General features: G+C 41.9%; 1 protein-coding gene across 8 annotated transcripts in view; it reads right to left on the bottom strand.

Moving 5' to 3' along the window:
- The window catches only part of CDAN1 (codanin 1), a 38,039-nt gene that overhangs the window by 7,965 nt on the left and 15,929 nt on the right, over positions 1-14,145 (bottom strand). For 5 of the 8 annotated variants that reach the window (XM_082318337.1, XM_082318338.1, XM_082318336.1 and 2 more), the window contains exons 12-25: positions 13,678-13,792; positions 12,700-12,843; positions 11,877-12,043; positions 11,198-11,279; positions 10,412-10,501; positions 9,145-9,199; positions 7,991-8,124; positions 7,165-7,268; positions 5,495-5,644; positions 4,977-5,040; positions 4,407-4,485; positions 3,247-3,404; positions 1,581-1,688; positions 1,139-1,202 (exon numbers count right to left, since the gene is read on the bottom strand). In XM_082318337.1, the coding sequence (XP_082174463.1) occupies positions 1,139-1,202; positions 1,581-1,688; positions 3,247-3,404; positions 4,407-4,485; positions 4,977-5,040; positions 5,495-5,644; positions 7,165-7,268; positions 7,991-8,124; positions 9,145-9,199; positions 10,412-10,501; positions 11,198-11,279; positions 11,877-12,043; positions 12,700-12,843; positions 13,678-13,792 (1,514 nt within the window). Of the gene's footprint in view, positions 1-1,138; positions 1,203-1,580; positions 1,689-2,355; positions 2,400-3,246; positions 3,405-4,182; positions 4,289-4,406; positions 4,486-4,976; positions 5,041-5,494; positions 5,645-7,164; positions 7,269-7,990; positions 8,125-9,144; positions 9,200-10,411; positions 10,502-11,197; positions 11,280-11,876; positions 12,044-12,699; positions 12,844-13,677; positions 13,793-14,145 lie in introns of those variants that run through there. The other 3 variants (XM_082318340.1, XM_082318342.1, XM_082318343.1) reach the window with 3 other exon arrangements.

Here is a 14,145-nt window from a genome sequence, read left to right as displayed (position 1 = left end):
GTATCTAAACAACCACAGAAGTAAAAACACTTAATAACTGTAAACCAGTGAACCTAAGAGGACTGGAGTTTAGAAACAGGCAAAATTATGAGCTTTGAAACTGTACAAACAAATATTACACAGGAAGAGGTTTATACTACTCAGATAAAGAATACCATTCGGTTGGCATATAGCCCCAAGTCTTGAAAGACAACTGACTAAATAAAAGTCAGCCTAATGTTTAATAAAAGAGGACCTAGGTGTTACTCCAAAGAAGAGGAGAGTAACACAGTACAACAACATTTAAATCCATAAACAGATTAAATAGTTGTTCATAGTTTTGACTATAGGCAAAGTTGCATAGCTTCATACAAGTGAAAGCAAAGCTGAACAGTGTTTAACTGCAGCTAAACACACACAGAGGGAAGATACCAGATCTTCCTTGGTACAGTCAAATGGAATGCGGCAGATTTACACTGCTGCCCTCCACAATGAAATTTCACAATATTCAGAACTGAACAGCTTTCTGAAAGAATGAGCCGTGTACAAAACATCTGAAGAAGGTTCTAAAACCAGGAAATTAGAAGGTTGCCCAGGGAGAAAACACCTGCATCCAGATCACTAGCTCCTGCTGAGAAAAGCATTGTATTTAACACATTAGAGCAAGGGCAGGGGGGGAACAACCCACAACCAAAAACACTCACAGAAGTTACAATACACAGGAAACAAGTCACTTTCATTCTCTCCAAAAAGAGCCATAAAAATATAATTTAAGGGAACAGGCCCTTACTTTTAGGGAAAAAAAAAACAAAACAAAACTCGGCTGCAACTTTTCACAGGCAGAAATACTGCAAAATGTATCACATATTTTAAGGAAGGCATCAATAAATAAAAAACAATGGAGATGTGAATAGAACACCAGATCTGAAGGATGGTTAGTCACAGTATAATGCTGTTTTGCAGAAGGAGGAATGGAGTAAGACAGAAAGTTGACAGAAAATTGTCACCCAAATTGACAGAAAAAAAATCTGCAGACTCAATGACTCCAAAGAGAACCAAACATCCATGAGCTCTAAATAGTGAAGTCTCTGACCCCAAGCATTTAAGAGAACTGTAATAACAGATTTCAGTCTTAAATAGCTTATCATGACTGACTTACCCAGCAAAGAAGCCAACTCAACTGTGCACTTTGCCAGCTGCTGTTCTGATGTGGGACACATGAACTGGAAAACACAAAAAAAAGTTGTATCTTTGTCCCCATACTGCAGACTGGACAAAACAGGGCTTCGCAAGGGATAAAAATATCAGAGAAGAGCAGGCAATATACAGCAAGAAGCACAGAGCTGTAATCAGGAGACCATTAAAGACTGAAAGACAAGAAAATACCATATATGAAAAGGGGATCCACAAAGGCTAATTTTAAGTAACAAGCAGATCTACACAGTATTAAAAAAAAATGCAGTGCAACTTTGTCACATCTGAGCTCAGACAAAAAACATTCAACTGAACTCAACTGTGAGGCAAGGCAAGATAACAAGTTTACAGGTATGAAGACAGCTCAAAGTGGTCCCAGGGTTTTTTGGTGGCTTTTTTACTTCTACCTTTCTGCATCGAAGCGTCTGACTCAATCTTCCTAGCAAGCACTCCAGCCAGACATAGTCAATCACTTCATCCTCATCCCGTGGGCCCACAGCAACACAGAGCACATCCTTGATGAAAAAGACAGCAGTAATTCACCTATTAGTATCCTGCACTTCCACAAACAGATCTTTGGACCTATGACAGAGCAGTTCATAGATAGTCCTCAGGTCCTCATAAAAAAAAAAATTAAGCTACTATCCTCCTCATTTCGTAAGACAGAGTAAAGCTGAGTTTTTCACAACCTTACCTAGGTCTGATTTTCTACCATAGTTCTCACTAATATTATGAAGTCAAAGTCAATGAGGGCAACCTGTTCATCGTTCTTAAAAGTAACAGCTCTGAAAGCTCTCAATAAATCTGGTAGCGCAGCCAGCAAGTTCAGGGTAGAAGTGCTACAGAAATCCAGAGTCCTCTTATATTGCCAAGGTAGCTTCAGTGTCAATAAAAGCTGAGTATGAAGAGCACTGATAGGGTTATGGCATGAAAACTGGTTTAGCGAATTTTACATGTGGTAGCACTTTCCAACGCCAGCGATTCACCACCCAGTATCAGAAACCCGGGCTGGAAATCAAAAAAATAAAAAAATATTTTAAAAGCTGTATCTCAAGATGTCATACAAAAATACCTTCAAAAAGCAACACTTTACAGAAAAAGCCGCTGGTTTCCTCACATACCTTACCCTCCTCTTTTTATTTCATCTCAAGCAAGAAAGCGTTAAAGGATGTGTACTCATTCTTACACAATTGCTGGGAATGAGATGACAGTGAGATCCAGTATTACTGCTCAAACAGACAAGAAACAGCAAAAAAAATAGGCAGAATACATCATGGTAAAAAAGTGATGTTTTTAGAATATTTCTTTTCCTCATGGGTTACTCACACAGGTTATATAATTGCATGATTTTAACAAGAACAGTGACCTTTTAAAAACCTGGGAGAAAAGACCAAAATGTCATTTGAATCAGCTTGAACAGAAAATTGCTTGGATCTAAGGCTGAAATTAAGTCCATAGCATCACCTTCTTTTTAAGATATTTTGATTCTCCCTAATTATAGCTGAATGAAGGTGCAGATGCAGACTGGCAAAAATCTTTCAACACATTCGTACAGATTCACCTGACACTTAATTCACTGCAGAATTCCTGGTGTGTAAGATGGGATAGTCTACCAAGTTATACAGAACTGGAAGGACCAACAGGAAACCCTCACTCTCAACGGAGACCAGGAGACTCTCCATAAGTAGCTCTACAAACAAGTAGCTATTTTGATATGCTGAGTCTTCAGCATACAGTTGTACACAACGCTCACCACGCTATGGTTTCTATGCTACTCGTATCAAAAAGGCCACTGCCATGCTGTCAGAAATCCTGTATTTGAGACAGTACTCCTGACCAGGGAACTCTGATCCATACACAGACAGCAAGCAGGGGGGTGAAGAAAACATAACGCTTTTCCACTGTGCTTCCTAAACGCTCCTCACAGCCAGTTCCTTGGAGCCAGTACATCTCCTTTCAAAAAACAGCAACAACAAAAAATGCCCCCTTCCCCCAAACAAACAAACAAACAAACAAACCAAGGTGAAAAATACAAAGGGGGTTAGGGCAAGCCAAGAAGTGAACACTATGTACCTTAATTTCATTGATAATTTGGGAGGGAAATGGAGCGCAGTGCTCACAGCCTGGAGGGCAGTCCCTTCTCAACTCCAGAGCATCCTCGCCAGGCAAGGGAAGTCCTGGGACTTTCAGCATTCTGTTGAAGGTTGCCTTCACTTCTCTTTTGATGAGTGCTACAAAGAACAGGGAACAAATTCTGTCTACTTCAGCTTTTCTCTCCAGCGAGGCAGGGAACTGTTTCCAAACACTACCCTAATCAGCCTCTCATTCCGAGGGCCATGGCAAATACGGAAAGGACAGTTTACACTTTCAAGCCCTTCTCACTCCGAGCTGTCATTATATTTAATGGGCAGAGGCACAGGTGCAGAGAGCATGTTAACCCACAGCTCTAAAAGGCAGCCACCCCCTACCACCAGGTACCACTGGCAACTCACCTCATTTTCATCAAAATATTTCAGTGGGTTTAATGAACACAGTAGCTAAGCCAGGAAGCAATGCCAAAGTAGAAAGCTGAATCAGCGTGATCATACCAGTTCAACCACTGTGCCCACGAAAGCCGTATGTTTTCTACCAAAATAAGTTTTGACCAGCATCCAAAACACTAAACTCCTGCTGCTGCAAATGGTGCTGGATATTCCTCCCCAGATTCTTGGCACAACTTCCTGAAACAAAGGGTTTTCAGAGATCCTGAAGACTTGCCAGGGCACCACTACAGAGTAAAAGGACTACAGTTGCCTCCAGCCTGCCGAAAACACACCCAGTCCAAGAGGTGTTTGCCTTACAGAAGATTTCAGAAGCACTCTGTACATGTGGACCATAAGGTGGCTTGAGAGAGCAGCTGCCTGTATCATACGTTTGAATTGCTGAGACAACTTGAGCCTAGATGACATTTTCAGAAGCTTTCCATAGCATTCATTCTCACCATCCTAGAAGCCTCCATAACTACAAATCACTTACATGGGCCAAGATTGAAAAATCCCTGAAGAAGGTTCTTGGAGCTAGAAATCATTCCTCTTATTCCTAAACAAGAAGGGACAGAGCAACTGCATGCTTCCCACTAAAAGAAAAATGAGTAGGACCAAGTACCTTATAACACTGGAATAAATTCTATCCCTTGATCTCAGAAAAAGACAATATACAGGAATGAAGCCCCAGTTCAGGGTAAGAAGACTCACCTGCAATGTTGGCAGAAAGCCAGCCACAGGCTTTCTCAGTAGCCAGTTCCACTGCAATGTCTTCTGCGCTACTTAAAACCTTTACAGGGAGGATAACAAGTGATAGGAGGTTTACTACCAGCCACAGCACTATAGTCAGTGACAAGTCATAAGGAAGTTTAGAGGGAAAAGGCTTAATTTTGGCATGCAACATTTAAACAGAGCACCACCACCTCTGTGGGAACTGCTGCTAACCCATTTTGATTTCCCAAACCTCATGAACCCCATACAAACCCCATCAACTCCTGGGGAAGTTAATGCTAAAACAAAAGCATTATCCTTGCAGGATGAATGCAATTTATATACCATTCTAGTCTCAACAGTTAGCTATTGGCTAGAGTATCACTTTAGCCAGAATATCCAAGGCAGCCTGGCAGAGATGACTTTCCGTAGCTATTAGTCCTCACATGAGGGCATCAATAGATTCCATTGTCCTAAGCTATTAAGGGATAAGTGAAGCAGCAATGGAAAAATGGTAATGGTCCAGACTTAAAGTCAAGGCCTTTAGTAAGTTTTAGTGAAAATACATACTGCTGCAGATGTCTCTTCTGGCAATAACACCCTTACCGCCTCAGGACCTTTCTTTTTGCAAAATCTGCAAGAAAAGAAAGAAAATGTGCCACGGGATTAGTCAAAGTTCTTGGACAACACTCAGAGGTTCATTACTGTAGGAACTTTCACACGTTCTCTTACAGTCAAAACCAGTTGGAAGACTGCAGTGAAATGTCAGACCAAAAGAACAGACAAGGAAAAGGCAATTACAAGCCACCAAGCTGCAATACTCAGTTTTCCAAAGCAGGGAAATACAATAGCTGCAGTGGATGTCTGTTTGGAGCTGGATGCAGAGGGACACACAACACCTTTATTCCTTCCTACAAATATGGCATTAACTGGCTGGAGGCGCAGCAGACAGTCACCCTAAGAAGAGCAGAGGTCAGGGTTTATAATTACCAGAACCTGAGCATGACAGGCCAAGCCAAATTAGGTTTATAGATTCCACAATAAGAAGAGACGGGAAGGCACAAGTTTAAATAACTTTTCCTCCTTACTCTCTGCCTTTGATGAGTGCCTGGGCCCCTTCCTCATACAGATGAGCGCACACCTCTTCAAGCAGCTTGTCATGATTAGCATCCTCCTCCTTCACTTTATCCTGCAACATGACTTCAGCTCTTTGAACCAACTCTGCTACCAGTGTTGCCCTGTAAAAAAAAAACAAGAAAAATCAGACAGATTGAAATCAATACAACAAACAGTGGCACACTAACTGTAACTGGCTGTTTCCTGCCATTTAGGAAGAGGACACCCATCCCTCTCAGGCACAAATGCAATAAACCAGTCTGCTAAAAAAGAATTAATCACACTGTGTTTAGTACTGTACCATCTCCTTGGTCTTTTTGTAAGGGAGAAAGCAGCAATGAAGGTGTCAAAATAGTACTAAAACTCAAGAGTCAAAAGCCTTTAGGTTTTAATAGAAACATATATGGTTACAGGTATCTTTTCTGGCTGCAATACCCTTATACTCTCAATGGATAGTGGTCAGAAGTTCAAAGGTGTCACAGCAGCCCACTACAACCAGCATTCCTTGTGGGCTGATACTGTTTAATGTCTTCAACAAGCTGGACAACAGGACAGTGAAAACAGCAAGCTCATCAGTGATATGCCGGAGGGCAGGGCTGCCATTCAGAAGGACTGTGATAAGACGGAGAAGTGGGCTGACAATGGGACGGTGACTGCGCACCTGTACAGGCGGGGGTCTACTGGCTAGGGAGCAGCTCTGCAGAAAAGGATCTGGGTTCCCAGTAGACAAGCTAAACGAGTTAGCAGTGTCCAAAGAAGGCCAGCCTTATACTGGGCTGACATGAGCAACAACGCAGCCAGCAAGTTAAGGGAAGTTACTGCTTCCCTCACCCCTGTGAGGCTGCATCTGGAGGACTGTGTCCAGCTTTGGGTCCCCAGTACAAGAAAGCCATTGACAATTTGAGTGACTGCAGGAGGAAAAAAAAAATAATCACTAAGATAGCTGGGATGCTGGAGCACACAACCTACAAGGAGACTGGGGGAGCCGGTTTCACTTAGCCTGGAGAATAGAAGGTGACAGGAGAAGGAAGGGTTATAGAGAAGACAGAACAAGACTCTTCCAGGAAGTATGCAGCTAAAGGTTGACAGGCAACATGTACAAGCTGGAACAAGGGAAATTTTGATAGGATACAAGGAAGCATTTTTCACAAAGCCTGGGAAAATTGAGCACCGGAACATGGTACTAAGAAGCTGCTGAATCCACATCCTTAGAGACTTTCACAGCTCAGCTGGAAAAGGTGCTAAGCAACCTGACCTAACTTGAAAGCTGGCCCTGCTTTGAGCAGGAGTTTGGATCAGATGACCTCCAGAGGTCTGTTCTGACCTGAGATTCTCCTATCATTAGCAAGAATATTCTGAAAGGGACATAAAATCTCAAAATGCTGCACTATGTTCATATTCCAAGTGTCTCACAGTCATATAACCCTCCTCTTTGCATCCATTCACAAATTCCCCTCTATTATAGCAGTCAGATCTTGCTGGACCCCACTGTCACAGCCTTATACAGCCTTGGTGTCCTGGTATACAGCATACTCCGAGGGAAGTTTTCCTTCCCCTATACACACAATTTTAAAGGATCAACTCTTTGCCTCATTAGTTCAAAGTTACTTCTTAAGTCACAGAACAGATCACCAGCACTTACTTGATGTGTTTAACACAGTTGGATCCCACCCTCTCTGCCACAAATTCAACTGTTCTCCGTAGGGAGGGAGGCTGGTTGTGGAAGAAGGCCTGTTCCAACTCTACCTGTTCAAGAGAAAAGTGCTACAATTGATGAGGGCATTCCACCCAGATCCTCCTCTCCTCAACACAAGAACAGACAGAACTACCATCCGTAATTGTGCTAAAAGGCACACAATTTGCCGGCACTAGAATTTCTGCTACTGTGGCATTCAACACCCCACATTCAACACAATATTTGTTCCCTATTTCCTTCTAACCATTTAACCCAAAGCTCATTATCAGGTTTTACGAAACTACAAAAGCAAATGCCCAGTAAAGAGAAGAACGGGAGAGTTCTGACAGCACCTACTAGTAGTGAGTCACCACATAGGGTTTGTTTTTGGAAAGATAGGATCCTCTCTTTTAATTACAGGCTGGTAATCCTATAGGCTCCTACACAGTTTGTTCTTTCAGTGGAAAACGTAGCTACAATCTAACCAAAAGAGAGTATGAGAAATACCAACATTTTATGTTAAAGAGGAGGCAGACAGAGAAACAGGCTAGTTGTTCCAATTGCAAGAATGTTTACTGAAGTTATCTGGATTTCAACACCCACATGGTATCCCAGCCACGAGACTATAACAGAAGAATGAGGAGTAAGGATACTCAACTGTTAAACACAAAGTTCCCCCCTGCCTAGGCCCATTCTTTTCTTTCCCTGGCATTAGGATACCACTGTGTACCCTACCCTCACACAAGCAATTTCTCCTGCCCTGCTTCCACTTGTGACTCCCTAATTTCATTACCTGCAGTTTCCGCTGTGTGACAGAAGCCTTGGGTGCCAAGGACTCTGCAGCTGTTGGAGTGATTTTCCTTATAAAGCCACCATTTTTTGCTCCACTACCAGCCACAAAAGAGGCAAGTAGTTTCCGCAGCTCACCTGTACAGAAAAATGTGCAAAAGCAGTCATCATCCCCACAAGCAAAGGAACAAATCAAAACTCAAGAGAGAGACTTTCGCATTGTCAGTCCTGTTTCCAGAGCAGATTCCCTTAGCTTCTGTGAAAGCTGAAGTTTCAGAAGAGCAGAGGGGCATCCCACCCATTTAACTGGCAGGGTATAGGAAAGCAGGCAAGGCTCCAAAGATAAAAGAGGAGGCTTCCAAAAAGCTCCCTGGCATACAGGACTCGTCCAGAAGGATCAGGGAGCAGTCATTTCTATGCATCCCTTTTTAGCATGGCAAGTAGGAACTATAAAGTCTACAAGGTCAACAAGGCAAGCAGAGTTACACAAAATTCCAACAGAGAAAATACCAGGGGAAAAGCTTGAAGACATGTTCAACCCCTAGAAGCTTTCATGATGCAGGTTTAACATACAGTTTTCCTAGCAGCTAAGTCCCTAGAAGCAGAGCACCATCCCACCATTTGGGACTCTATTGTCTACAGAGAGGGATTTCACCAATGGCAGTCAGATCCCAGGAAAAAGGTATCTCAAACAACAGCCTGATAAAGCACCAGGGCACAAAAGGATTCTTCCCCTCTGCCTGGCAGCAGAAATATGCTCAAGGATCAAGGCATTCCTCACAGTATGAACACCTCTCCCTATACCCAGGATGGAAGAGTTGTACACTTACTCCTTATAATGCTTCCTTCTAGTTTGTGAAGGATGAGTTCTCCTGTCCCTCTGTATTCAAGCTCTGTAAATCAACTATCCTGTGTAACCTCCCTTCCCCCAGCTTCACCAGATACTATTCAACAGCTGCATGAGCTTCTGCAGTACAGCTTTTTATCAAGGTTGACTCATACATAACTGAGATCTGAAGTTGTGAGGAGGCGTAAGAAAGATGATCCGAGGACTCACAGTACCAAAGAACAAATACAAGTAAAAATAAAAAACATAAATAAAAATAAATATATACTACTATATTTTATTTATATAGCAAATATAAATAAAATACTCACCAAGATAGGGACAGCAGGTATAAAGCAACTGCTGATCCACCAAGGGTACAGAGTCCTGGTGAGAAAAGGAAGAAAATGCTGAAAGGACACAGCAGGAAAGAAAGAGTCTTCAGCAAGTCAGAAATACCATATGCATGGTCACAGGCAGGTTTCAGAACTGTCTTTCCATGAAAACAAAAATAACCGAATTCCAATTCCACAGTAAAATTATGAAATTTGCACCCCAAGTGTTCAGTCCAGCCCTGTAACACACAATGAGCTGCTCTACATTTAGTTAGCGTAGCTAACTGCTGCTAGTCAAAGCCCAGCTGAAACCTGATGGTTACAGAAGGGAACCAGAACTGTTGCCACAGCTGCTACTCATAAAAGAGAAATCTATCCATGGAGGAGAATAAACGACACACATCTGCTATGCATTACACCTCCACAGGTGTCTTCACCCAGACTCACTGGAACACCACACTGTGAAGTAATGTCACCCCAGTATCACACAGCACAGCCAGAGGCATGGGAGGAAAAGCAACTTCAGATCCCATCCACACAGGCAGTGCATACTGCACTCATTTGGGGGGAAAAAAAAAAAAAAAAGAAAAAAATCAGTTGATCTCTGCATCTTATCTCTGCCACTGAAGAGATAGTGCAAAACAGAACTTTCCACTAAGAACAAGATATACCTATATCTTAGCAAACATACTGCTCATTTTTCAAGGAATACTATGTATTCTCTTGCATGTCTGGGAGTTATCTGAAACATCACACATGCCATAAACTCGCCTCCTTTTCTGTTTGCTCATACTATTTTCAGTTCAATTGCCCTTATCATGCACCTGGAAAACAGGTGACTTCAAGGACAGCAACCTTGCTGTTATAGTCCCATCTTACTATTTCTGTTGAGTTCACCATTACTATTACTTATTTCTGCAAAGAGCTACAGTTCTATCAGCTCACCTCATACTGCAATAATCAGTGAGTAGGAAAACAGCATCTGATCCTCCAGCATAACTTTGCACCTATTCTGCAAGCTATTGCAGCAGCCGAGATGGCTCCTACCTGACAAAAGCCCCAGAGCTGTACACACACAGTTTACAATCCAGGATGCAATGCAATTGAGGCACTTGGACAAACCGGGGCATCACATCCATTGGCCTACATATGCTCAGTGCAGCTGCACTGGAGCCAAGCTCCTGATAAAATCTTAAGCTCCTGAGGCCGTTGTAAGTCCACCCTTATCCACAGATTCAGAGGACACGCTGCTGCACTAACTCACCAAAGCCTGAGCAGATGTCACAGTATCCATCATCAATCCCTCCTGCCTGACATCAGTGGTAAAAAACAACTCTTCAGGGACTGATGGAACCTGAAACAGAAACCCTAGGAGTTACAACCCAAACAGTAGTCAGTAACTTAGACCATTTCTGAGAAAGAGGACAGTAAAATCCCACCAACCTCCCACCCACAAAAAAAACTAACACTAAGGATCGTCTCTGCCCGAAGGAGAACCTTTCCATAAAATTAAAGATTTAGTCTGATCACAATAACATAAGCTACCTTCGTTACCCTCCCCATACAGCATCTTTCACCTTTCCAACAGGTTCCTGCTAACCAGTTACTTTGCTTCCAACTGAAGGCATAAAAGGATTTTAAAAGTTCATCACACAGCATCCCTTTATCAGACAAAAAATTCCCCAGTAATTCAAGGCTCCCAGCTAGCATTCCATCTTTGTGACAAGAGCTTCCAGTTCTAACAGGAATCAGGTGTCAATCGGCTTACAAGGATGCAGACTTATAAGTACAGAATGTGTTTCAGCAGGAATCAGAATTCCCATTGGGAAAAAAAAAATGTTGCTTCACACAATTCCACTAAAGGAAAATAATTCTCCATTAGAATACAGAGGATTCTTTAAACCCCACACTACTGTATAAAAAAAAAAAACCAACAAAACAACAAACTACTGTTTTGCAGTGGTTTAACTCATTTCAATACTATTTTCTATTGAATTCTGTGCCCTGCTTTTTCTTCAGGGAAGAGTTGCATGCTCACAGGAGACTCTACCTGAAAAAGCCAACCCAGAACTGCAAGGATCAAAAGCTTGTTCAGGAAACTCATCTCCTTGTCTTCAGAAAGGACCATTAACCTGCCATGTAGCAAAAGCAGCAAGAGTGTTAGATTTCAGTAGCCTGATTTTCATTAACCAAAAAAAAAAAAATCCTAAACTGCTCATGTTTTTTAATTAATTATACTATTTGTCACCATGTACACATTCCCTACTTGTCTGCCTAAAGAGTGGAAAGCAAGCTCTACTTTTTTGTATGTACGCATCTAAATAACACGCTGTTTTAAGTTTACACTGGAAAAGCCAGTGTTAAATAACTCTCTAGAATGCGCTTCAAATTTTCCTAGAGCATTACTTAGGCATGGGAGACCTTGTAGGTTTAAGGTTCAAGTTCACGGTTTAAAATTCACAGCTGCAGATGTAGAATGAGTAAGTAGGGATTTAAAGAATTTTGTTTACTTAATGAAAAACCACATATTTAAATCAAATATTTATCTCTGAGTTTAGGATGTGTTCCCTTTGCAGCCTTATGTGCTCATGATTTGCATGGAAAAAAATGTACTTTTATAAGAAACTCAAACTAGGGCCAGCATGCATTCTCAAACACCAGGCACCTCAACTGAGCAAGCAAACCTTCACAGAAAAGTTCTTAACAGATATCCTTTCCCAGGGTCTTACCTGTATATGTGCAGCAAGAGACAAAATACTTTCCTGTAGTAATCAAGGAAAGGAGCAATATGATCCACAAGGGAAAGGTACTCCACAATCCAAGGAATAGTGAGGATACAACGTTGATCCCGAATAGACTGTCTCAGAAGCTTCAATACATCCAGTACAGGCAGGGTCTTAATGGACAACAGAAGTTAAAGCAGCAGCTTGAAGTTACCTTTTGAAACTTAAGGAAAAACTTTATCTATATCACATCCTTTCTTTCTAGGATTTCATCTTCTGTAGAAGTAAGAGGTGACTTTCTGGCTAATGAAAACATTCCTTTGCACAGGAGCAGAGGTAAAAACCACACTATGGTGGCAACCAGAGGTCCCACTGGGACTTTCAAAAATAAGGCTATAAGCCTGACTATGTTCAAGTGGAGTCAAGGTCTAACCCCTGCCTCCTTGCATTCAGTATGACACACTGCTAGGAGATGGGTGCGAAACTAACAAAAACAGTCCTGGGACCTGGATTTTACACTGTAAATACAAGTCGTCTTAGCTAGGTCAGAGTTCTGGTATGACAGCCCCAGATTAGCAGAAATAACAGAAGACTGAGTACATCACCATCAGTAAATTGCTCCCTCTTTTCTAGCTTACACAAACTCTTCTTTCCTTTATTCCCAACCTCAGAATATGAGGTAGGGGCACAGAACAGTATAACATCATTCCATGAACCACTGGCTTGCTTTGAAAGGGCGTAACTATTCATAATCCCCTCCTTGGATTAGAAAACCTCCCTGTCAAGCAAAAGGCCACATTAGATTTCTTAGAAGAGTTTGATTTCTTACTTGGTTTCTTAACGCTACTGCAGAGTCTTGCAAGTCTCTAGTTGGTTGCTCCACGGTGCGATATGGCAAGAAAACAAGAAACCCCAGGAACTTGGCAAGGAGTCGTAGGCTTAACAGGACCACAGTGAAACGCTTCTTTTCATCCTGAAATGAAGAAAAGCAAGCTGGTGCAATGCAACCCTAAATTGGCAAAGCAACTGCCTACACTAAATTGCTACTAAACACTCCATTCATGTAAAAGGACCACATAGCTTCATCACTGCTTTTAATAAAGCTAAGTTTCCAAAATACATGTTTATCAAGCATTTTAAATTGTGTCTGCCTCCACTGCTTCACTTATAGTCAGAAGAAATTAATTCAAGAGATTTCTAAAACAAGCAGCTGCTCAATCACATCTTCACATTAACAGCTTCGGAGTCAATGAGACACCGGAGAGCTGATCTCATGTTGCCTCCTTTATACCATTACCACTCTGCAAGTTTTCATGAACCTTTGGCTGCTACTTTGCTAAAAGACTATAAGCTACGAAACCTCTGATAGGTATAGATGAGTGAAGAAACATCTGAACAGGCATGAACAGGCATGACTACAAATTCTTTCTAACTAAAATCTTTCTACATGGAAAAGTAACAAAGAGCTATTGCAACTGAGTGCAACAATGGGACTCAGTTACTTCACTGATCTAACACAGGGCACTAACAACCTAAAAAGAGGCTCTCACTTTTCAAACTATTGTGCATCATCCCTTATGACACAGTTCTATGAAGCACCCTGAAGCGTGCAAGTAAATGGCAAGGCACTCAGACATCCATAACCAAATTGCAGAGTTATGACAAAACCGCATGAAAAAGCTCTTATCCTGCAAATACAGGAGTGGAAGCTCCAAGGCAACTCACTATCATCAAGCCAGTAATTCTTTGGGCACAGGAAGAGTTCAGGGAAATTCGTGCCAGATATGTTTGCAAAAAACAAGCTTACCTGTTCATCCATATCTGCTTCCCCATCATTGTGCTCATACTCCACCAGAGTAAGGCCATCCAGTTCAAGTATCTTCAGGCACAGACTATCCATCAGGTGCTGATTGAACTGGTAACTTCAGCAAAAGATGATGATGAGTCAGACTGGGCTGAAAACAGCAGTAAAACCTCAACTAGCACACTGCAAAATTTCAAGCTTGTCTCATGAGTTGTACCAAGCATCCGCAGACATCCAACGTAATAGACTGAAGACAAGCAAGCAAGGGATAAGACTAGCACTGGCTGACCCCCTTTTCCACTTTTATTTTGTACTTTTTTGAACAGATACTATTTAGCAAGTCGCAGCATAAGGATAACAATATGGATCTGTTGAAGCAGGAAGCTGTAAAGTAACTGAACTTAAGATTCAAATTTCCATAGATCACAACTCCTCCATGCTGTGGATTATGAAAAACTCGTTGAACAGAAT

Source organism: Platalea leucorodia (genome assembly GCF_965183815.1).
Source record: "Platalea leucorodia genome assembly, chromosome: 7".
Lineage (NCBI taxonomy): Eukaryota > Metazoa > Chordata > Aves > Pelecaniformes > Threskiornithidae > Platalea > Platalea leucorodia.
Note: the sequence above shows the minus strand (reverse complement) of the source record. Positions and strands in the feature narration are given on the sequence as shown.